A 24,554-nucleotide genomic window follows, 5' to 3' on the forward strand; every position below is an offset into this window, starting at 1 on the left:
TGGGCTCAGAGGGGAGTCTGCTTGCCCCTTTGCCTCCCCTCTCCCACCTCACCTACAGCTCAAGTTCTCTCTCTCTCTCTCTCAAATAAAAAAAAAAAATTTTACAATTTTTCTAAAAAGTAAAATAAATAAATAAATAAAAATAAAAAGGTCAGCCCATTATGTGTTAAAAAGGTATGTAATAAATTTCCACAGCTGGGGTGCCTGGGTGGTTCAGTCATTAAGCATTTGCCTTTGGCTCAGGTCATGATCCCAGGGTCCTGGGGTCAAGCCCCGAAGTGGGCTCCCTGCTCAGCAGGAAGCCTGCCTGCTTCTCCCTCTCCCACTTGCCCTGCTTGTGTTCTCTCTTCCACCGTCTCTCTGTCAAATAAATAAAATCTTTTTAAAAAAATTAAACCTGAGAAACATAATAGAAACCCCTTTATCAATACAAAAGGAGGTATAAAAAGGGCGCCTGGGTGGCTCAGTGGGTTAAGCCTCTGCCTTCGGCTCAGGTCATGATCTCAGGGTCCTGGGATCGAGCCCTGCATCGGGCTCTCTGATCAGTGGGGAGCCTGCTTCCCCCTCTCTCTGCCTGCCTCTCTGCCTACTTAGGATCTCTGTCAAATAAATAAATAAAATATTTTTAAAAAAAATATATTATGTATTAAATATAATTATATATAATTAAATATATTTTAAAAATATATTATTATGTATTAGAAACCAATGCAATATCATAATAAAATTCAATGCTCAATAAAAATTAAAATTGAAACCAAGACAAGGATGTCACTGGCTCCATATTGTTCTCAATCTTTTATCTGATGCAATCAGACAATAAAAGGAAATGAATAATAAATGTTTAAAAGGGAGAACACATGGGGCGCCTGGGTGGCTCAGTGGGTTGGGCCTCTGCCTTCGGCTCAGGTCATGATCCCAGGGGCCTGGGATCGAGTCCCGCATGGGGCTCTCTGCTCAGCAGGGAGCCTGCTTCTCCTCATCTCTCTCTCTGTCTGTCTCTCTGCCTATTTGTGATCTCTCTCTGTCAAATAAATAAATAAAATCTTTAAAAAAAAAAAGGGAGAACACATGATACAACTGTCCTCAAGAAAATAAACTATCAGAATTCATAAAGGGTTCAGGGGCACCTGGGTGGCTCAGTGGGTTGGGCCTCTGCCTTCGGCTCAGGTCATGATCCCAGGGTCCTGGGATGGAGCCCCACATCAGGCTTTCTGCTCAGTGGGGAGCCTGCTTCCCCCCACTTTCTCTCTGCCTGCCTCTGCCTACTTGTGATCTCTGTCTGTCAGATAAATAAATATAATCTTTGAAAAAGAATAAAATAAATAAAGGGTTCAGTAAAGTGGCCCATCATAAGCTATGCATAAAAACAGTGCACATTAGTTATGCCAATAAGCTGCTGGCAGCTATAATGAAAAGAAAAAATCTCATTCAAAATATCAATAAAAATTACTCTCATTCTCAATAACAATAAAAATTATGAAATAGCCAGGAGCAAAAAAGAGATAACAAGAAAAGTATAAGAACCATACTAAGAAAATGATAAAAATTTTTTAAAAGTACATGAAAATAAGACCTAAACCTTGCATAGGGAACTCAATTTGGTAAAGATGTTTGTCTCCAGAAATCATTCATCTGCTTAATGTAATTCCACTCAGAACTCTATTTTTTTCCAAATTATACACAAAATAAATTACAGATTTACCACAATCTTAAATAATAATAGCTATAACTTATTGTGGACTTACCATGTGCCAGGCATTTGGGCTAGGTAGGATCTTTACAATCATTAACTTTAATACTTGGGATGATTCTATTTTTAAACTCTTTTTAAAGATGGAGAAATCATGGGGCACCTGGGTGGCTCAGTGGGTTAAGCCTCTGCCTTCGGCTCAGGTCATGATCCCAGGGTCCTGGGATAGAGCCCCACATCGGGCTCTCTGCTCAGCAGGGAGCCTGCTTCCTCCTGCCTCTCTGCTACTTGTGATCTCTGTCTGTTAAGTAAATAAATAAAATCTTTAAAAAAAAAGATGGAAAAATCAAGGAACAAAGAGGAAAAATGATCTAAATTTACACAGCCAGAAATTAATAGAGCAATGACTCAAACACAGATTTTCCTACTTCAATACCCCTGCTATTTTTTTTTTAATTTTTGACAAACGTTGCATATATTTAAGGTGTGCGATATGATGTTTGGATACATGTATTCGGTGTGGGTGTGAAATGATGACCACAATCAAACTAACATATCCCTCACCTCCCATAGTTACCTCTCTGTGTGTGTGGCGCACGTGTTTGCATGTGGGGTGCACGTGTTTGCGTGTGTGATGAGAAAAGGAGATCTACCATTATCACGGTGAGCCTTGCCTATTCAAGTGTGTAAAAACTTAAAACCCCTCAAGTATTAGAAGAAAGGAGAGGTCTTTTTGTATTTCTTTTTAAATCATGGATTGGAAGGTCTTTCTTTGCTTGACATCAAGGCCAGGAAATAACAAGGAAAAACCCAACAGCTCTGCTTACATAAAAATTTAAAACTTTTGTATAGAAAATAAAAAGACACCAGAAACAAAGGTGGAAAAAATGACAAATGGGAGTAAATATTTGCAGTGTTTATGACAGTTACTATCCATACAATACAAAAAGCTTCTACATATTAATTTTAAAATAACAACAAAAAATAAACAGGGAGTTCACAGAAGACACCGACAAAATATCAAGAAACAAGAAGATACCCAATTTTATCAGAACCAATTCAATTCAATTTTATGGAACCCTTAAAAAGGAAGAGGATTTATCTGTGCTCACATAAAAAATGTTCAGGAGATGTCATTGGTGGAAAAATAAAGTTACAGGGTACTATAAAGAGCCTAATCCCAGTCAATAACAAATTTTAAATATATGCATGTTGTGATTAGAGTTTGAAGGGTATACACTACATAATAGTGGGAATTTAGGGGAATAGGATTATAAAGCAGGGGAAGGTGTAGAGTCTCATTTTCTGTTGCATGCGATTTTGCGGGGTTTTTTTTCCCGCAACGTATGTATGCTTTGATAATGTATATGTATCAATTTTATAATAATGTTGATTAAAAGTAATATACATTGGACAATCTACACATGGAACAAATTGTATATTACAGATTGCATATTAGATATCAAAAATATATCTATGAAACAAGCCAGAAAATGTGAAAAAATACAAGGTAAAATAATGACATTTATATTTGTACCGGGGAGGGAAGTGCAGAAGAAATACACTTAGCTGTGAATGGTTATCTCTGAGGTTCAGGGTTGCAGAGACCTTTAACTTTTATTTAATATGGTCCATCTCTGTATCGTTCAACAAGTGGAGGAAAACTGCAGCCGTCAGTCACACAAACTAGTGAGAGTTTCACTGGCCCAGGGATGAGAAAAACAAGGTTCTGATGCTAACTGTCCCTCTTCCCCTCTGAGTTTCCAGTTTTCCCATCTGTAAGATTGGTTAACCCTCTCCAGTGCCTAAAGGTCTCCCAGTAAGTATGGCTCTATATAATTCAAATTTTATTCATTAAAAAAACAACCCTATCAGCATTTGAAAATTGCCTAAAAGTGATTACATCTCATGAGCGAAGAAAATTTAAACCTCGAAGAGTTCACAAGTGCCATCCTCGGTGCCTGCTATACACCCATTAAGATTGTTTCCCCAGGCAATTATCTATATCCTGATGGTTGGAAACAGCCAGCTAGTAGGGACTGGGGTTTTTGCACAATAGGAATGACCTCTGCTGGTTTCATGATCTAAAAAAGCACAGGTCAAATTAGAAAGTTTTGTTTTGTTGTTTTGTTTGTTTTGTACTTTTGTAAACACACATAAGTTAGACATTCAATTCCTCCTTTGACATGGTTCTCTGGTTTTACCAGTTCACAACCCCCCACACGCCCCGCCTCCACCCCATTCCACCCCTCTGCCCCATTCACTCTCAGAGAGATTGTAACGTTACTGAAAGAACACCAAAATACAATTCTGCTCGCCATTAATCCTTGTCTTCTCCAGCCCTCCACAGCACAATTGCCTCTCTATTTCATTCATTGCTCCCCATCTACAACCTGCACATATTTGCAGTCAATCGGAGAAGTAATTACTTCTGTACAGGAACGCCACAAACCAACTCTTACTTCCACTAGACACAAATATCAATTAAGCATAAAATTCAATTTTGGATTGAACTGCTGCCGAACCTCCCACCAAAAAAAAAAAAAAAAAGAGAGAGAGAGAGAGAGAGAGAGAAAAAAGATTCAGTACTATTCTTTAGCAGGATTTCAGGCCTCATTTTTTAAAAGGTGGGGTGTGGTGGGGGAGCAGAAATCCCTTCAAACAGTTTAAAATGTCCTGTTTTTCATTCTTGGAGCAAATTTCTTGGTACAAAACTTAGGTGAAAAGCTGCAAAAATAGATCTCAGGAATACAGAAAATGATGTTCCACATTTTTCAGTAGCCCAAAAGATGTTTTCTGTAAATCAGATAAAAACTGCCATCTGAAGAGTATCACTTGGATAATAATGGTAGAAACATATTCAAGGTAAATGAGGGTTGGTAAGGATTAATGCTGCAAAAATACGAAACTTTGTTCTTGTGATTGACTTGTCTGAGGCATGTAACCATTTGAAATACATATGCTAAGAGAAATCAAATATTGCAAAAAACAGTGAAGCTCAGATTTCATTATATAATCCAGTAATTGTTTTTCAAATACTTAAAATTTAACAAAATCTACTATCCTGGCAAACACAGGAGAATCCTCCTGAACTAAAATTGCATGAAGATATTTTGTCTTGGGAAATAGTCCTCCCATTACTATTCCAAGTTCTGTTATTCTCTTAATGACCTGTTTTTCATTTGAAGTTGTGTGTGTATGTGTGTGTGTGTGTACATGTATACAATACATCCTACACAGAGACAAATGCCCACATACCTGATACAGACACGGAGGGGGGTGGTTGCTGGTCCTTGACCAGCCTGTCTTCCTTCTCTTATTAATACAACTCCTAATCACACACCAGAGCCTATAATCTTGAACTTTGGAAAAACAAAATACATTCATCGAGGTTTGAAAAGTAACTCCCAAGAAATGCATTCCTAAATCCTTTAAAATAAACAAATTAAGCGTCCAAGAATAGGAATTCAAGGAGATTTAAATTTGAATTAGCTTAACTACTTTTGACAAGTTTACACATGAAAGACACCAAGATTGTATGTACTACTTGCTGCTTTAAGAAGTTTCATTCTGTCTTTCTATATAAAAAGTTTCGGCCAAAGTTAAATCAATCTCCTCTACTGATTTTCAACATTAGACAAATACCCAGCCCTTTTTTTTCTTTCTCTCTCTCTCTCTTTTTTTTTTTTTTTTTTTTGAACCCTGCTTTCAGCTTGACTTTTTCCCCAATTGAAATTCAGGCTCTCAATGGTTGGTTTTTCTTGGTTCTAAATGTTGATAAAAAAGGGTTTTCTCCACTCCCTCAATTTGATGTGACAGGCTTCTGACATGAATAATGGAAGCATTTCTTTCACAGGCAAATCAACTTAATTTAGCAAGCCTTTATACTCTCAGTGGGCAAGCCACAATCCCCGAGATTCCATGAGAGCCTTTAAGTTAGACGAAATCTTTAGAATTTGCAGAAAATGTATAAAGTAAACAACACTTATTTTGTCACAATACTTGAATAACTTTTATGCAGGAGTTACAGATGAATATATTACTTCCTAATCAGATCTTGATTTACAAGCAATTTACAAGCTCAAGGGAAACTAGCCCTCAGTAAGAAAAATAAGAGAAGTCTCTACACAAATAAATTTTAAAGCCTAAAGATTGAAAACAAAACACAAGGAGAAACTGAGAAAACAAAAAAACAAACACCCTCTCCCTCTGAAGAAAAAAGACAAATAAAAGTCAAGATACATACACCTTGCAGGGCCGAGAGGAGTTTATAACAGCTTTAGAGAAGAACTATTTTGAGCAATCATTTTTAGGCAGGATCTTGGGAGAACTGAGAGGGCAGCACTTCCCTATCCATCAGACTAAAAGGAATAGATCCTACAGTCATTTCCACTTCCTAATTCAGGACCCAGTTATCTCCCCCCCGGAGAACATTTCAAGACAGAAAGAGACGTGTTAATAATGCATTAGTGAAAGGGGAACTCAGAAGAATAAAACTAGACATATGGCTTCTGAGTTGGCCATTGAGGAATGATTAAAAAATGAAGGAAACCAGACTCAGAGAGCAACAGATTTTGCATCAAAACAGTCTCTAATAGAATATGGAGGTTGACATTTGCCCTCTGGCCTTCTGTATCATTTTTTTAAGGGCAAGATAGGAAGAAAGGAAAGAACACAGGACTGGGAATCCAGAGACCTGCTCCCACCTCAGCCAGAAATTTCCTGCGACCTTTGGTAAGTCCCTCCCCCTCTCTGGACCTCTGAGTCCTCTTCTGTTCAATGAGAAAGCAGAACTAGGTGATTTCGAAGGTTCCTTCCAATTCCAAAATGCTTGATTTCCCCATGCCAGTGACAAGAGTCTAGATGAGTATTGATAAAAGTATTCAATTATTACATATAATTCAGAAATCTTAAAGAGCTCTTTACAACTCTGGGGTTGGGCCTTGAGCAGATGTCCAAATTTACTGTTGGCAGATATATTTTTAAAAAATAAGTTCTTTGTATTCTTAAATGTTTTTCTTATCATCAACTTCTGAGAATATTTATAAAATGGTAAACTTTACCTACATGCACACTTGTTGCAGGACTCTCATATTACAATTTTCAGCATACAAATAAAAATAGTCCCAATAATATACTCTTTGTTCCAATAATATACTCTTTTAACTAAGATACTTGCTGTCTTACTGTTATTTAAAATTTTTATGAAGATCCATTCAAGTAAAAACAATAACTCACTTGGCTAATGTCAGACTTTTCACCTTATATTCCGTCTCACTCTATATATTAAGGCTGTGGCATTTATAAATTAGGAGGCAACAGTCACAGTTAAAAAAAAGATGCTCTAAATTTCATATAATAATAATAATAAGCTGTACTGAATAAATATTCACATAAATATTTTTTCAGAGAATAAAGAACCATGTGTTTTTAAAATATATCTATATCCTATATATCTTTAAGCCATTCTCCACCCCTCCTCATAATTAGCTAATCAGCCAATTAGGGGTTCCAACAATTACAAATGTCAGGGAAAGTAGAAAGGAAAGAAAAACAGGAACCTATCAAGGTAGAAGACAATCCTTTTACTTTAAAGGGTGTCCACCATTAACCTCTGAAGAATTCTACTCTACCTTGACGGATTGTTATTCCCAGTCTCGACCCCTCCCACCTTCTCTCCCTATTATAATTGTTAGGTCAGTTAATTGGCTGATTAAGGATACACTGGAATTTTTATTAACTGGCAATTAGAGTTAGACCCAAGGCATACAGAATCCCTTCGGATTGGGAGTGTCACTTAAGTTACAAAGATTAATAAAGTCAAATGGATTTTAAAGTATGGCTTGGTTAATTTAGCCTTCTCATATGGATATTTTAGCATCATCCATAGCTTTAATACCATCTCAGTTGCTTTCAAACCAAACTGCATTTGAGAGCAGCAATCATTTATTCTCCAAACAGGAAAAAAAAAGGGGGGGATATTGTATAATCACAAGCCCTAGAGATGTTTCCATCCACTATAATAACAATTCCTGTATTTTATTCACAACATTCTTGTATCCTTTCTATCCAGAAGACCCAAGCTCTGCCTTCAAAAAACCCATAGGAGTATGATACATGGCATGCCCTCATCCCCTTGGCCTAGTTAAAGCCTCTCAGTCTCTTTTCATAACTTCTCTGAGACAAGGCAACAGTTAATGAAGATCCATTACATAAGATGTCCAGTTATGGCCAAGGCAAATGCTCCCTTACAATCTCAAAATAGTTTGTGATATTATAAGAGAATGGTATGCTTGTATTAAAATTATGACCCACTGAGGCAGAATGAAGCATGTCAACAGGAGCTGCAGAAAAATGCTAGAGGTACATAAAGTAACAGTTAAATCCAAGAGCTTTGGATCAGATATCTCCCAAGTCAAAATTCTGGCTCTACCAGGTACTTAGAAGTGTGATCTTGGGTTACTTACTTGGCCTGTGTGACCTTTGTTTTTTTTTCATCTGTAATATGACGTTAATAACAGCAGCCACCTCATAAGTTTAATGGGAGGATTATGAGATAACACAGGCAAAGAGTTTATCTCAGTGCATGGCAAGTAGTAATTGTTCAATAAACAAAAGCTATTATCGACATGACTGTCTTTCCTTGCTCAATTTCCTGGCTGTTTGTATAAACCAACAGGCTTATAAGAACATCTGCAATTCAGTAGACAGTCTGAGAACTTAAGAAAACCTATAGGACAGGGATCAGAGAACACAAAATCCTGGTGTGTGAAGGGTGGACGGAGTTCGACAGTGGTAAACCCAGGATTGGAGAAATGTCACATTCCCGGGATCCAGGTCTAAATCAGGTTGACAGGACCACGAAGGCCAAGGGGCTGTCCAATTGCTGACGCCTGCGGGTTATTCACAAAACCTGCTGCACTTTCAGAGTTAGACACATGGAGAATTATACCAGATAACTCCGTACCCCATGGGCACAGAGGTTAAAAGCATGGATTGTGGAGCCAGACTGCTCTGCTCGGGGTTTAGTTTTGTTTTGCTTTTAAAGATTGTAGGGGTTTGGGGGGGGTGTTGTTGGTTTGTTTGTTTTTCTAGTAATCTCCACCTTCAACGTGGGGCTCCAACTTATGACCCCAAGATCAAGAGTCGCATGCTCCACTGACTGAGCCAGCCAGGTGTCCCAGATGGCAGGTCTTAGTTTCTGCTGTCACTAGCTGTTCGACTTTAGGCAATGTAGTTCGACTAGCTGTTCGACTTTAGGCAATTTATAATCCATGTTATAAAAACTAAATGAGTTAATATTTGTAACTCTTAGAAGAGTACCTGGCAAAAATGAGCTTTATGTACAATTTAGTTAAATGAAATAAACAAAACCTATAAAGCAGCATTCACTTTGCCCTCACGTCACTACCAACCCGCCCTCCAAACAGCAAGTGTTTAGGAGACATGATGATGTACTTGATCCTCACAACAGCTTTGCAAGATGGCAATGAGATGACCAGAGGCCCGAAAAGGAAGACAGAGATGAAGCCAGGAGTCCATAAGTCAGTACTCGTTTTTTATTACTGGCTCAATACTCCACTGACACACATGGACGTAGAGTGTTATAACATCACTTTTGTTAGTCCTTTAACCTGAGAGGAAAAGGGCAGCAAACAGTGGACAAAACTGGAAAGGCAGTGAAGTCTATCTCTGAACCTTGATTCTTCCAGAACTCCCCCTCAACTCAGAAGTTGCTTTCTTCTAAGGCTCCTGGTAGCGTCCCTTGATTAAGTGTCAGCCTTCATTCAGCTCAGGTCATGATCCCAAGGTTCTGGGATAGAGCGCCTGCATCAAGGCCCCACACTGAGCCTCCCCCCCAGCCCTGCCCTTCATAGTGCTCCCTGCTCAGCCTGGAGTCTTGCTTTTCCCTCTGCCTCTCCCCCTCCCCCACTGGCTTGTGCACTCTCTCTCATTCACTCTCTCTCTCTCTCTCTCAAATAAATAAGTGAAACCTTTTATTTAAAAAAAAAGAAGGGACACCTGGGTGACTCAGAGGGTTAAACCTCTGCCTTTGGCTCAAGTCAAGATCTCAGGGTCCTGGGATGGAGCCTGCATCACATCAGGATGTCTGCTCGGTAGGGAGCCTGTTTCCCCAAACCCCTCTGCCTGCCTGCTTGTGATCTCTCTCTCTGTCAAATAAATAAACAAATAAAATATATTAAAAATAAATTTTTTAAAAAGTAAAAAAAAAAAAAGGAAGAAGAAGTTGCTTTCTCCTTTCCCTCCAACATGCAAGTGTTAAATCCACTCCTGTTAAAAAAAAAAAAATTCAAATGGAAAAAGACAGAATGTTAGGCCAAGTTTTATGCCCTCATATTATAGATGAGGTCACGGGTGTCCACAGAGGGGAAATGACTTTAGTCAAATGATCAAATTCATACTTTTTTCCAATCTCTTCAGATTCAGTGTCAAGTTGCATTTCGAGAAGAACAATGGACCACTCTCATCCCAACATTTGCCGTTTGGATTCTTTGTAGACTGGCATGCCTTCCATGAGTTCAAGCCCAATGCCACTTCATGAGTTCTGATATGCTGTTTGCATGGGGCATTCCAACGCAAACCAAGTGTCTTGGTCATAATATCTTGGTCTTGTTCTTCTTCTGGATTTGCATCACTAATATATGCAAGTGCCATACGGTCCAAGGGCATCTGGGGGATAAAACTACATCAGAAATGTTGCCCTTTCAGGGTTCTGTTTTTGCAGTGGAAATTTAGTTACTATGGCAAGTTTCCCCAAAGTAGCACTTTTACTCCAATTGCGAACCTGAAGGATTGTTAATCATGTGACCAAGGAAAATAGTGTATATTGCATGTGGGTGCATGGAAGCAAAGAAGAGGTAGAATTTAGAGATAAAAAACGAGATTGTAGGGGCGCCTGGGTGGCTCAGTGCGTTAAAGCCTCTGCCTTCGGCTCAGGTCATGATCCCAGGGTCCTGGGATCGAGCCCCGTGTCGGGCTTTCTGCTCAGCGAGGAGCCTGCTTCCTTCTCTCTCTGCCTGCCTCTCTGCCTACCTGTGATCTCTGTCTGTCAAATAAATAAATAAAATCTTTAAAAAAAAAAAAAAAAAAAACGAGATTGTACATTGTAACTACAGTTGATAACTCCATATTGTATAATTGAAATCAGCTAGGAGAGTAGAACTTAAATGTTCCCAGCATAAAAAATAAAGGCGTACATGCCTCTCTGCCTACTTGTGATCTCTCTCTCTGTCAAATTAATTAATTAATTAATTAATTTTTTAAAAAAGGCGTACATATAAGGTGATGGATGTGTTAATCAACTCGAGGTGGGGGAAACCCTTTCACAGTGTATAAAGACATCAAATCATCAGGTTGTACATTTTAAATATCTCACAATTTTATTTGTGAATTATACCTCAATAAAATTAGAGAGAAAAAAAAGAAAGATATTGCGGAGTCCAACCTTCCCCCCATTTTACATATGAGGAAACTCAAGTCCAGAGAAGGCACGGCAAGCTAGGACTGAGAACCCCGCCTCTCACCTCCTGGTCCAGAGTTCCTCCCCCAGCACAATTTGGTGTACAATTTTCAGTCTATACAAAATTCCTTCAGCAATCAATATATGAATCAAAGTGGAGATGCATGATGTCATCACAGGGTACATCTCTGGGACTGAAGCTAACTTACATTCACAGTCCCTTCTGTGTTAAATATGCTGCTTTCCCTTCTTGGGCAGAAAAATACTGTAATTTCAGTTAAAACCTTTCCAGCAATTCCAAGTATGGGAGGTGGATGTTGCTAGGGAATGCTAATAAGAGGTCAAAATAGCACTCAAACCCTCCATGTGTCAGAACAGAAACTTCCCAGAGATATTTACTCAGCACTCTACCTTTTATCATTTGAAAATGCTTTCTTTCAATTAAGAAGAGGGCTCTTTTTACTTAGCCGTACTGCATTTAGCGACGTCCAATCATACAGCATTTTAATAGTACATCTCTTCCCCTAATTCTGGCAGTTATCTGCTGATCTTACTTTTCCAACAAAAACCATACACCAACATTGCAGTTTTGAAGAAAATGAATAACATTTCTTGTTATGTTATAGGTCAATACTTAATGCAGCCGAAGTTTCATTTCTCTCCCATTAAAATTGCTTATTTGCCTCATCTCGATGTATATCAAATGGTAATAAGATACGAAATATATAAGGTTGTGACCCATGCCAGTAGGTTTTGCTGTTTCTGGGGTTTTCTTGTTAATTGGTTGCATTGTATGTCACATCTGATTCTTCCACGCCATTGTTAAGGCTGATGATTCTTCAGAACACCATTGAAAACAGAACTAGAAGGGGGTTTCACCAAAACAAGGAACTAGAAGTGAAATTTCCTAAAGGCAGAGCAATGGTTGTTACTTTTTACTTTTATGGTTTGGAAAATAAAATGCATTCCATCCTGTGAAACTCATTGAATATGAAAAAGAGTGTTTTACCAGGAAAAAAAGAAAAAAAAACCCTACTCAATTTGAAATTCTTCACTGATTTCAGAGGTTTCGAGTTCAGACATATTTCTGGAAATAGAAAACTGACATATGAAGAAAATATTCTTGCCAGTTTCAAGAAACTCACTCCGTGGAGCTATGTATACTTTACTTCACCTAATAAATGCCCTCCTTAGCTATCGGGCAGAAGATATTTTTGTAAATGAAATTATATGCTAACCCCTCCAGAGAAGGACACTTTTTTAACCAATGGAATAACTATTTTACAATGTGAGTAATCCCTCTCTTATTTATCTGTTGTTAGTGATTGGATTTTTGTTCCTTAAATTTCTTAAAAGAGAGCTAGCCTACATATTCTTATCTCTCAGCCCTTGAAGGATAGGACTTGGAGAAGAGGAAAGACAAGGTGAGGACACTCTGGCCAGAAAGTCAGAAGACCATGGCTGCATCCAGCTCCAGCACTTGCTAGCCAAAGGACTGGGGGCAAGTCTGTACCTCTCTTGGCTGCAGTTTTTTTTTTTTTTTAATCTGTACTGTTGTCAGATAAAGAAACTAAAAGAATCAAATGTAATTATCTATGCAAAAACACTTGGTAAACTGCAAAATGCTTGACAAATAAATCTGATAAGCATAACAATTAAATGCTCCCTACTCCCCTTCTAAAGCCAACAATGAAAATGAAAATCAGTAGCTATATAACAGGAAAGTCAGACCTCAAAGAACATTAATTTTAATCAAAGAGCCTATGGCTGGAGCCCCAGCTTGAGAAGGCGATGAACATAGTCAAGTAACACTGGAGAAGCCACATTCGGTTGGAGCTAACTTCGGCCCTGTGGAGTCTCTGACCCTGGCACCAAGGGGCACGTTGTGAGGATGGAAAATAATTTCACTGAAGACTGACCCGGTGCAGAAAACGTATGCAGAAAATCTCCCGGCCATCAGAGAATTTTGACTCTGTTAGGACCTACTTCAAATTTGAGTCTGTATGTGTTGGGAGTGATTATATGTGATTCTTTGAGGCTCAGTTCAGTTACCTCTTCCACGGTGAGCTCCTAAATCTCTTGAGCTGGAATTAAGCTCTCCCTAGTCTGTGACCCTAATACAAGTAAGTCACTCGCTAAAATACAGTTTGTCTTAGTGTGTGGGTGTGCGTGTGCACAGATGCGCGCATATGTGTATTTGAACTCTTGTGTACTGCCTCGCTCACAGTATACTCTGAGCTCCTGAGGTCAGGAACCATGTCTTGGTCATCATTATTTCCCTCAGAGCATCTAGCACATGGCCTTACATGCAGTAGTTCCTCAAGTCAGCGCTGCTGTGGTGAAAGGGAGTGAGAACATTTATTTACTGCTAAGAGAAGCGTTTCCTTTTCTCTCTACTATAAAATTATCTATCTCAAGCCTTAAGGTGTTCCCCTCCTTATTGAATCCTGTAATTCAGGAAACAAGTCCATGGAGTAATAGCTGACTATAGGCACATTTTGAAAGAAGGGAGAAATCAGTACTCAACCTAAGAACCACAGTCACTGTTCCTGAAGCAAAGTGGCTGATAAAGCCAGATCTGACAACAGGGATTCAAATTCTTGATGGAGCTGAGTATAGCTGTTGAATCCCTCAAGGGGGGTCAGTGTACTTGAGTTACCATAAGCTCTACCCCATTTGGAAGCTACGTCCATTTAGGACAGTGCTCTCTAATACAGGAGTCCCTAGCCTAGTGCACGTACTGAGCACGTAAAATGTGCCAAGACCGAAGTCCAGAGAAGGCAAATGCCTGTGAATACAAAACATATACCAAATTTCCAAGACGAACAAGATTTAAAAAATAATGTAAAATATATCATTAGCAATTTTTATATTTGACTGCATGTTTAAATGAAATTATTTTGGACAGCGAAATAAAATATATTAAAATTAATTCACCTTTTTCTTTTTATTCTTTTTAATGTGGCTACCAGAAAATTTAGAATTACATGTGAGGCTTGCATTATTTATTTTTTTAAGGATTTATTTATTTATTTGGCAGTGGGGCAGAAGGAGAGAATTCTCAAACAGACTCCCTGCTGATCAGGGAGCCCCACACAGGGCTCGATCCCAGGACCCTGAGATCATGACCCGAGCCGAAATCAAGGGTCCGGTGCTTAACCAACTGAGCCACTCACAGGCACCCCATGGTTTGCATTATATTTCCACTAGACAGCACTAAAATTGGAAACCACCCCCCCAGAAGAGAATCTATCATTAAAACAACCTAAATGCTACTAATTAGCACATCCACTAATTCCTCTTGAGACCAACAGGACCCCAAAAACCAAAGGGCTATGACACAAAGCACTGATAAGTACTACGTCTTCATCTCTGAAATACCTGAGTCTGTATCCAGGCAAGGAATAGGCGTTCCAGATGAAGGCCCTCCAAGCAGAGAAGAGACTTCTACAATTTTCAGGAGTTATAATGAGAAAAGGCATTCTTGAAGCTTCTGAACAAAACCTCAATATTTACCAACTTAACTTGTGCTGACATGATGCCACAACAAACTGAAAAGGTAAAATAAAATCCAAATGCTTTGCATGAGGTAGCACAGTGCCTGGCATCCTAACAGTGTTTGTTGAAGTGAATTGAATTTGGAAGAGGTTGTCTAATTGGATTTGATCTCTTTTTAAACTGAAGTCAATGAACCAGGGTATGTCCATACACAACGCTAAAGCTCTCCACTGAGTCTATTAACATGCATTGAGGGTGGGTACTGTGCTCTCTTGGCCCTTTATATAGCAACTACTGGCTCCCTGCTAGAACGCCAGCCGTTACAGGGCGGACGCAGGTATAAATGTAACCTTCATTGTGATAAGCACTGTCTTAGATCCATGTTTTACCTTAAGCAGGAGGGCTCCCGCAGCATCCCTGAAGACAGCCTCGTAACAGAGCCTTCGACTGTCACGCACGCCACCTGCTGTACCTACATTTCCTCAGCCACAAAGATTCAGGCTCCATCTATAAGGCACAGACAGCACCTGAAATTGGGAATATTAAAAAGAGATCTTGAGAAATAGGAAGAACTCGTTAATTAACTAGTTGGGGGGGGCTTTTACAATGTGTAAGTACATCAAATCATGACATTGTACGCTTTAGATATCTTTCTGTTGGATTTGTCAATTATATCCCCATTTAAAAAAAAAAAAGACAGAGGAAGAACCAATTTTTAAGCAAAGGAAATGTAAATACTGAAAGAACAGCCCTGTTAAATTACACATAATTCTGTTTGAAAAGCCAAGAGTACTATCAACAAGTCTATTCAGGTAATTCAGAGAAATATAAAAAGAAAAACATTCGACCCAGGCATTTAGCATTGTGAAAACAGACTAAGCAGTTGATTGATCGATCTATTTTCAACAGGTTGTGTGGACATCCTGTAAGCACAGACTTAGTCTGAGGCTATTGCCTTAAAAAGAGGTAAAAATCCAATCAGCTGAAGTAAAGTAGAGATGGCCACAGCGACCCGGTAACCTCCGTTCAAACTTGACCCAAATTAGGACACTCTTATACTGGGTTGTTTTGAATGAGACCCAGATGTATTTATGTATTTTCCTAGTCTTCTTTATTACCTTCTTGTGGAGCACTGAGCAGTTTTGGAGGAGACAAGCCACTATTACAAAGTTGTCAAGGCCCTTCTCGTTTTCTAGTTCAAATCCTTGTTCATGCTGTTTGCTAAGTACTTGTTCCCTGTGACAGCTTTCAGCCAAACAGAACACTGTGAATGCTGCATTCCAAACCACTCTGTCCCGCTGGGCTCCGAGTGAAACAAGCTCTTCAAACTCCATCATGTGAACTTTTCACAAGGAACAATCTCCCTCAGACAATTCCATTCAGAGATACTATCCGTGAAACTGGGACTCGGGGAAGGGGTGACATCACAGGCTTCCCCTTCTGGCCAGGGTCATGACCACCAAAGTTGTATTTAAGAGGCTCCCACGTGGTTAAGCACATGATTTTCTTAATGATCTAACATTTCCCCCAACTTTCCCATAAGCTTCCAATTTAAGATATTCACACTTAAATGCGAAATTGGGTACTGGTGTCAAAGAAAGCCTGGGGTTTCAAGAAGAATGAGAAATTTGCAACCAGGGTCTCTATTACTATTAGGGGTAGGAGGGTAAATATAAAACATACTATATAATATGTACCATATGTGGGGTTTTTTGGCAGTGTTGGGGATCATAGAAACAAACAGTATTATATCCAACTAAGAGGCTAGAAAAGAAAAAAGAGAGAGAGAATTAGATTGTTTTAAATGTCTAAAGCCAAGGTTTGGACATGAAAGCTTTAAAAAAATGCAAGATTATTCCACTGAGATGGACAGGCCGTTTGCCTGCAGTTAGGTTACAGAAGGAGAACAGCACACCAGGCTACATTCTGAGGAATCTAGGATTGTTTTCAGAAAGACCTGCTTGTACCTCCTGAAGAAGGCGGCTTTGGACTCTGGTAAAAGATGTTTAAGATGAAGACAGTAAGTCACAGGTTCAGGATGATTTCCATCCAGTTCTCACCAGAGCTGGGGCATGTGCACTAGGTGGTTTTCCAGCCCCCCCCCCCATCTACTGAGTCTATGAACTCCTCCCTAACACTGTACTGCTCAACTTATTATTTTTGAAATGTAATAGTGCCTGAATAAGGGGACATCCGCCTATAAAAAAGTCCCTTAAGCACTCAAAAAAATTTTTTTTAAATTCTTGACCTGCTGGGGAAGATGGAACCAAAAGAAAAGAGGTAAGCCTGGAAGTCCTTGCTTCAAGGGGCTCGCAGAGATCAGCTAGTCAGACACTAGATTATCAAAATGAGAATATCATAGAAAGAAGGTAATCCCTAGCACTGCCTACTAAAATTAAATCACAGATCAGAATGTACCAGAGCTTGTGGACACCTTAAAAATCATCTAGCGTAACTAACTTCTTTATTTCATATACCATAGGCAAAAAAGGGCTGACTTGCTCCAAGTCACTTATTGGGAAAGTCAAAACTTCAACCTGAATCCCATGGGCTCGCCACTGACCCCCAAGACGCCACAATCATACCGGCAAATGAGGAGGAATGTTGATAACTCATTATTACAGACTATACTTCTTTGAGGAAGCGCATATAATGTCCCATGGAATAAAACTGCTCCTCCAAAGTTTTATTTTGAGCTTTCCTTCCTACAGCATAATTTTATGACAAAAATAATTCTTCCGTTAAAAAATATAAAAGTATGGGGTGCCTGGGTGGCTCAGTGGGTTAAGTCTCTGCCTTCGGCTCAGGTCATGGTCTCAGGGTCCTGGGAACCGGCCCCTCATTGGGCTCTCTGCTCAGCAGGGAGCCTGCTTCCCAACCCCCTCTCTGCCTGCCTCTCTGCTTACTTGTGATCTCTGTCTGTCAAAAAGATAAACAAAAATCTTTAAAATATATATATATATGAAAAACATTTAAAAATATATAAAAGTATGATGTAATGTTGAATATGTCTTTTTAAAAGATTTTTATTTATTTATTTATTTGACAGACAGAGATCACAAGTAGGCAGAGAGGCAGGCAGAGAGAGAGGAGGAAGCAGGCTCCCCGCTGAGCAGAGAGCCTGATGTGGGGCTCGATCCCTGGGATCATGACCTGAGCTGAAGGCAGAGGCTTTAACCCACCGAACCACCCAGGCACCCCTTGAATATGTCTTTTTAACCTACACATGCAGTAACAGAGATGTGTACACACTTCCCTAGGGAAGAGATCTCGTTGGGAGGAGACTTAATGGTTTACAGTCTAGTGGGGTGGACAGACACAAACTGACGCGTTCTGTGATGAGTCCAAAATGAGAACTTTGGGGAGGGGACCTTAACCTCAACTTGGAAGGGAGAGAAAGGTATGGAAATTAGAAAGGCCAGAGGCCAGAGATGATAGAAAGGAAATTTCGAGTAGTCTAGTTTGGCTGGTGGCTGCAGTACGCTGGTGGCAAGGAATGGACGACCTCTATTTCCCGAATGCATGAGGCCAACAGCTTCCCGCAAAGAAATACAACACAGTAAAGACAGTGTGCTTGCTGTGCCAGCGTAGCTGCGTGATACAAGTTTGCTAGTCCCACTCATCATCAGCACAGTAACTTAAAGGTCATACACAATATAACTCAGGGAGGCACCGTGAACAATAGACTGGAACCTGCTATGCAGTATGAGTCTTACTAGTGAGTCACTGTAGCCCTCCCAAGTGAGGTCACTTGTCCCATCTATACACCGAATAGTTGACCCTGCCCTAGATGATCTTTAAGGTCCCTCTTGGCTCTGAACTCAGGAAGGATCCCACCATGCATACAGTACTAGAGGAAGTTTATAAACCTCCACGAAGGCCCAGGCTGATCAACAACTAACCCTATTCAATCATTTCATAAAGACAACATGATCTCACAACAATGTTTCCTAACTCTCAGCTCATAAAGAATTGGATAAAATAGTCGGCTAAAAGTTAGGAAATCAGAGCCTTTTCTCAGGCTCCTATAAAAGGACACAAATGAGGAAATTTCATTTAATGACAAGTTTTCAACTCACCTTCTCATCTATACTCCTAGAAGGAAAATCTATGAGATATGCAAAGTGAGGGGTACCTGGAGGGCTCAGTCAGAAGAGCATCTTGATCTCCGGGTTGTGAGTTTGAGCCCCACGTTGGGTGTAGAGATTACTTAAATAAACTTCAAAAAAAAACAGAGACAGAGAGAGATGCAAAGTGATGATAAAGACAGTAAGTACAAATGGAGAAAATCACTTTTTTTTTAAGACCACACAGAAATTTCACCACCAATGATCAGTTTTAAATTAGCTCCTGAATTAATCACAAATCTCACAATGGGATCCCTTGAGTTTCAGACTTCTCTGTGGTTCTTCAGCCATGCTATCATGGAAGGTGGGATGCCCGCAGCATTACATGTTAAGGTCACAGGATTGCTGGGGTGCCTGAGTGGCTCAATGGGTTAACTCTCTGCCTTTAGCTCAGGTCATGATCCCAGGGTTCTGGGATCAAGCCCTGCATCAGGCTCTCTGCTCAGCGGGGAGCCTGCTTACCCCTCTCTCTCTGCCTGCTTCTCTGCCTACTTGTGATCTCTGTCTGTCAAATAAATAAATAAAATCTTTTTTAAAAAAAGGTCACACAATTGGTGACTGTCTCAACAGCCACTTCTTAGGCCCTTCAATATAGGAAACATACATACATGCATATATACATAGAAATTAGCTCCAAGACTCAGTCGCAAATCTCACAATAGGGGCATGGGGCTTCAGACTTCACTAGGCATCACATTCACTGAGCCCTCCTCCTGAAAGCAGGTCACTTCAGGGACCTTTCTACTGAGATTTTTAACTCGCCTGGAGCTGCTACCTTCATAAGCAACTCAGGACACTCCCAAGTCAGGTGGTCATGAGACTGACCACTTTTCAAAGAGCTGAATCTGATAGGAATAAGGGTAAATGTGTGCAAGGGAGAAATCATCTAGAAATTAGAGCATGGGTTTCAGGTGCCTTTCCTGGGCAGTAAGCAAACAGAAAGAGAGAGAGTAAATAGCTAAACCTGAGTCCGGATGGGGCTTACTCATCCACTCATTTAATAAATATTTCTGGTGTACCCATATGGATCAGGCACTGTGCTAGGCACTGGGAATTACAGAAGAAAACAAGGCAAAGGAGGTCCCTGCCCTCATACTGACATACCCTCTTACCACTCTCCATACCTGTTAAATTTACTGTGGTTGGGGCGCCTGGGTGGCTCAGTGGGTTGGGGCCTCTGTCTTCCGCTCAGGTCATGATCTCAGGGTCCTGGGATGGAGCCCTGCATGGGGCTCTCTGCTCAGCGGGGAGCCTGCTTCCTCCTCTCTCTCTGCCTGCTTCTATGCCTACTTGTGATCTCTGTCTGTCAAATAAATAAATAAAATCTTAAAAAGAATTTACTGTGGTTGTTCGGTTGGTCCTGCAGCTGAGGACAGCTCTGGGACACAAGCAGCAGGAATGACAGAAAGGAAGGCACAAGGATTTTGTTTCTTCCGTACTAGCCCTCCAAGAGATTCTGCAGCTGGAATTAAAGGCTTTCTCAGTCCTCCAGAAGCAGTGCAGAATACACCCTAGAGGTGTCTCCTACCACGTACGGTTTGAGGTGTGGGAGGGTATGAGGAGGCAAAGGCTTTCCAGAGGACGTCCTGTCGAGGTAAACATCTCCACAAGCCTGATTAACCAAAAGGCAAAGTCCCCATTAAGAACAGCCTATGGGGACATCCCTGCGGGACATCCAGGCACCCTGCTATCTTCCTGAAAGGGGCGGTATCATCTCCTGCCCTAGGATAGAATCTAGAGGGCTGTGCCAGGCATTTGAGACCTTCAAATATACTTTGGCCTCTGCCTCCCCTCCCTGGCTCCTGTGATGCCCTGAATACCCTTTCTCTCCTTCTCAGACTTGGTCCGATAGTCTTCTCCTGCTGGTATCCCCTGTGCCTTCTCTTTCTACACATTTTTCTGAGCCCAGTTCAAATGCTACTCCTCTAGAAGCTGGGACCCTCTTGGCAAGGATGACCTTTGTCCTCTGAATTCTTTCGCACAGTCCTTAGGTGCTTTTCCTACAATTAGAAGTGCTTTTTTTCACTACATTAACTTACCTTCCAAGCAGGATGTGCTGCTCAAGGATAAAGACCGTTTTTGGTTTGTTTAACATCCCTTCTCAGGACATAGCACAGTTCCTCAGTAAGTATGGGCAGACTGCCTCAACAGGAAGTTTTTATTCTATCTGGGAATTCACTTTATTTTTCTGTATTATTTTAACACATTAGTTGATTACAAATCTACTCCAAAGACCACGCTAATGAAACCAGAAACAACTTTCTAATATGAACCTAAAAGTCAAGGTATTACTCATCTATCTACAATATTTTATACGCTTGTTTTAGAAGAGCCTGAGGGAGATCGGTATGTTTGAACTTCCTCCCAACCCTTCCATAACTATTCCACCTCCTCTGCCTCACCCACCCCTATCCAGAACCACTTTGGCCTTTTAGGTGTCCCTAAGACTTTCATTTCCAAATCCTTTCCATTCTTATCCCCCTTCTCATATTTTTTTCAGGCCAGAGGATGCAGATCTTTCACAACTCCAGCGGTAAGATGTACCGCTCGGGCAATTTCAGGAACTCCAAGGCTGCCCTAGTATGCACGGTGACTATCGTGAGTGTTCATGAGTTGAACACACTTGTAATACAAGACCTAGGCTATTTAGGCTAGTTTCAACTCTCAGTTTCCTGTTCAAACACAGAGACTCTACTTTCTGATTTCTAAATGGATCTGTTTTCCTGCTTTTTCTAAAATACAATGGATTTTAATGTTTTGCTGACCTTTACTTACAGAGAAGAGAGAACATTTATTGAGCACCCTTATGTGTTTAAGCACTGGACTCGATACTTAAATTATGGACATCATCTTATCCTCGTGACTACTTTAGGAGACACAAAGTTCCATTTTACAGATGAAAAACTGAGGTCAAGAGACCTTAAGTGATTTCCCCAAAATCATGCAGTGAAGCTGTGGGACTGGGATTTTCCTGCTGGTCCTTTTTTAATACAAAGTTCATGCCCTTTTAGTTATATCATGCTGTATCCTTAAATAAAATCCAGTTCATTCTGACTAGTCTGTCTTCCAATTCAAAACAGAGATCACCAAAAAGATATAACCTCAGGAAAAGGAACCTTTTACATTCCTCAGTTAAAGGAGCACCACTGCGCCACCAGGACCACCATCTTTGATCTCAGGATCTCCACTGTTGGCTTAATTTTCCTAAAGAGCACTGAATGGACTCAATATCAAGTATTACCTGCCCAACCATTATAGCAGCCCTTCACACCATCACATAATCACCATAATAACCAACTATATAAAGAAAAAAACACCTTACATCCTAATATGTATTACTTGCACACTTTGTACAAGTTAGGTGCATGGTAAAGTGGAGCAAAAATAGAAAATTCCAGATTTCACCAAGATGTCAAGTTTCACATTTTGACAAAATGTAACTGAACTGGCAAAAAATGGTTAAAGCAAATAACCAAATAATAGAGGATAAATGTATCCTATAACCAAGTAAACACCTGTTCGTCTTTCCCCTTTAAGAATTTTAAATAAGGTCACATTTTTCATTCAACAAACATTTATTGAGCACCAGCAACTGTGCTAAGTGCTAAGGAATATTAACTGTGAACAAGATAAACCAGGCTCCCGCTTTTGACTGGATACTTCTGCTTTTGCTGATCTTGCTAACTACTACATAATACTTGTTCTCTGCTAGAATTACATTTTCGGGAAAGTCCGAGTCATACGAGGCCTCTTCTAGAATACTTTAAAAGTTTCTGTATGGCAAACTTGATAGAAATCTTTAACTTTGAGAAGAAAACGATGGTCGCGAGCATCCTTTTCGACAAGCACGTGGAAGGTCAAGTTAGCTCTCAAGTAACATGGCAGCTGGTGGCCAACGGCGAGGTTCAGACCATTCGGTTGCGCTTGTGGGTGGGGGAGTCTGTGACACTATCCCCGCACTGGGCCGAGGTGCGCTTGCGGGTCCCCCCACTGTCCAGGCGGAGGGCCGGTTCTTCTGAGTTGAAGGGGTTCAAGTCGTCCTCCAGGAAGCTACTTTTTCGGCGCCCACCTCCAGGGCTACTGGTGGGGACGCCATTGGTGGCCCCGCCGCTGGCTTGAGGCGGGGAGCCAGGGGCGCCAGATCTCACGCTGATGCTCGCCATGGCACCACTGAGGCCATGCAGGGCGATGGCCTCATGGAAGGGCTGCAGGTCGACGTCTACGGACGATCCGGCCCCGGTGGCTGCGGCCTGGCCGGAGGCCGCGACAGACAGCTTCGGCGGCGTCCTGGGGGTGCGCGACGGTGGAGGTGCGGGGGGCACCTTGCCACACAGGAAGCTGATCAGGTCTTCGCGGAGAATGGTGCTCCGGCCCTTCTTCACCCACTCCAGGACATCTCTGATGCGACGCTGGTAGCCGACCTGGACGCCCAGGTCAAAACTTCGTTGGTGGGCATCCCCGCTCTCTTTGTAGAGACTGGTCACGGCCATGGCCGCGTTCTGGAAGGGGTCCCAGATGGACAGATCTGGCTGTTGGCACCCGGCATCCTTGTAGAGCTGGGCCACGGCGGTGGCAGAGATCTGGAAGAGGTGCCACAGCCTCTGCCGCTCGCTCTTGAGCCCCGCTGCCTCCGCGGCCGCCTCCTCCTGCAGCTCGGGGGGCAGCTGCTCCCCCTGCTCGGCCTCGGCCAGGCACTGGCGTTCCCACTTGGAAAACCAGTGCTCCGCCACCTCGGCCTCGCCCTCCTTCGGCTGCTCCTCCATCCTCCTCCTCCTGGCCGCTCGTCTCCTCCACCGCCGCCTCCTCCTCCGCCTACTCTTGCTCCTCCACCTCCACCTCACCTCCTGCTCCGCGCTCCCCTCCTCCTTCTGCGGCCGCCGCCGCCTCCTCCGCGTGCGCCGGCGGGCGGTCGCGCGGGCGGCGGGGCCCTGAGGCCAACTGTTCCGGCGCGCGCCGCCCGCGGCCCTGGTGCACGCCCCGCCCCGCCCCGCCCGGCCCGGCCCCCAGCTACGCCGCGGAGATAACTCCGCAGCCGCCGGCGCCGCCTTGCTGCCCCCTTCCGGCCCCGCCGTCCGCTCCTAGGGCCCCCCCACGGCGCCGCGGCCTCCCCGCAGCCGCCGCCGCCGCCGCCGCCGCCGCTCCAGCCACGGTCCCGCGGCTCGGCCCCAGCCCCCCCGCTCCGCCGCGGCTGCCGCACCAAGAACTCGGAGGGGGCCCGGCTGGAGCGCTGCCTCAACGCGGCGCTTGCCTACCACTTGGCCCTCTTTTCACACATTTTTTGAGACTTGTCGGCTTCATCCAATGAGCTGATCAAATTTTACATCCTATGTTGCCAGAGAGGATTATGGGGCAACTTCATGGTGTCGATCACATCCAGGGCGCCGATCCGGGAAGGCCGGGGGTGGGGGTGTGGGGGGAGTGTGGGGTGGGTAGCGTGGAAGGAGCTTGCCCCCCGCGAAGAGGCAGGCAGTCTGAATCCCAGCAATGCCCTCTACACAGTAGGTACCCAAGAAAAGTGTTTTCCGCCGAGCGTCGCAGTATTTTGTAGAGGAAAAAAAAATCCTATAACTCTGTCCCCTTCCTCCCTCCCCCCACCACGTTTCCTGGGCCTCAGTTTCCCCAAGTGCCAAATGAGGTGGCCGGATTAAGTCTCTGGAAAGCTCTTACAGCCGTGATTTAGAACTTTCCTGCTGTCTCTGCAAATCACCTCTTCTAGGCTAGTTGCATACTTATCAAATCTAAGAGTCATGTCAGA

The 24,554-nt window shown here is 42.1% G+C and overlaps 1 protein-coding gene across 1 annotated transcript; it reads right to left on the reverse strand.

Annotated features, from left to right (window-relative positions):
- Positions 1-22,355: 22,355 nt before the first annotated feature.
- LOC101674685 (UPF0472 protein C16orf72) lies at positions 22,356-23,741 on the reverse strand. Its single transcript, XM_013046389.2, has one exon. It carries the CDS (start codon positions 23,560-23,562, stop codon positions 22,705-22,707), a length of 858 nt encoding a protein of 285 aa, XP_012901843.1. The 5' UTR covers positions 23,563-23,741; the 3' UTR covers positions 22,356-22,704.
- Between the last annotated feature and the right edge of the window lie 813 nt (positions 23,742-24,554).

This window comes from Mustela putorius, unplaced genomic scaffold, assembly GCF_011764305.1.
Source record: "Mustela putorius furo isolate JIRA1106 unplaced genomic scaffold, ASM1176430v1.1 tig00003899_pilon_pilon_pilon, whole genome shotgun sequence".
NCBI classification, from domain to species: Eukaryota; Metazoa; Chordata; class Mammalia; order Carnivora; family Mustelidae; genus Mustela; species Mustela putorius.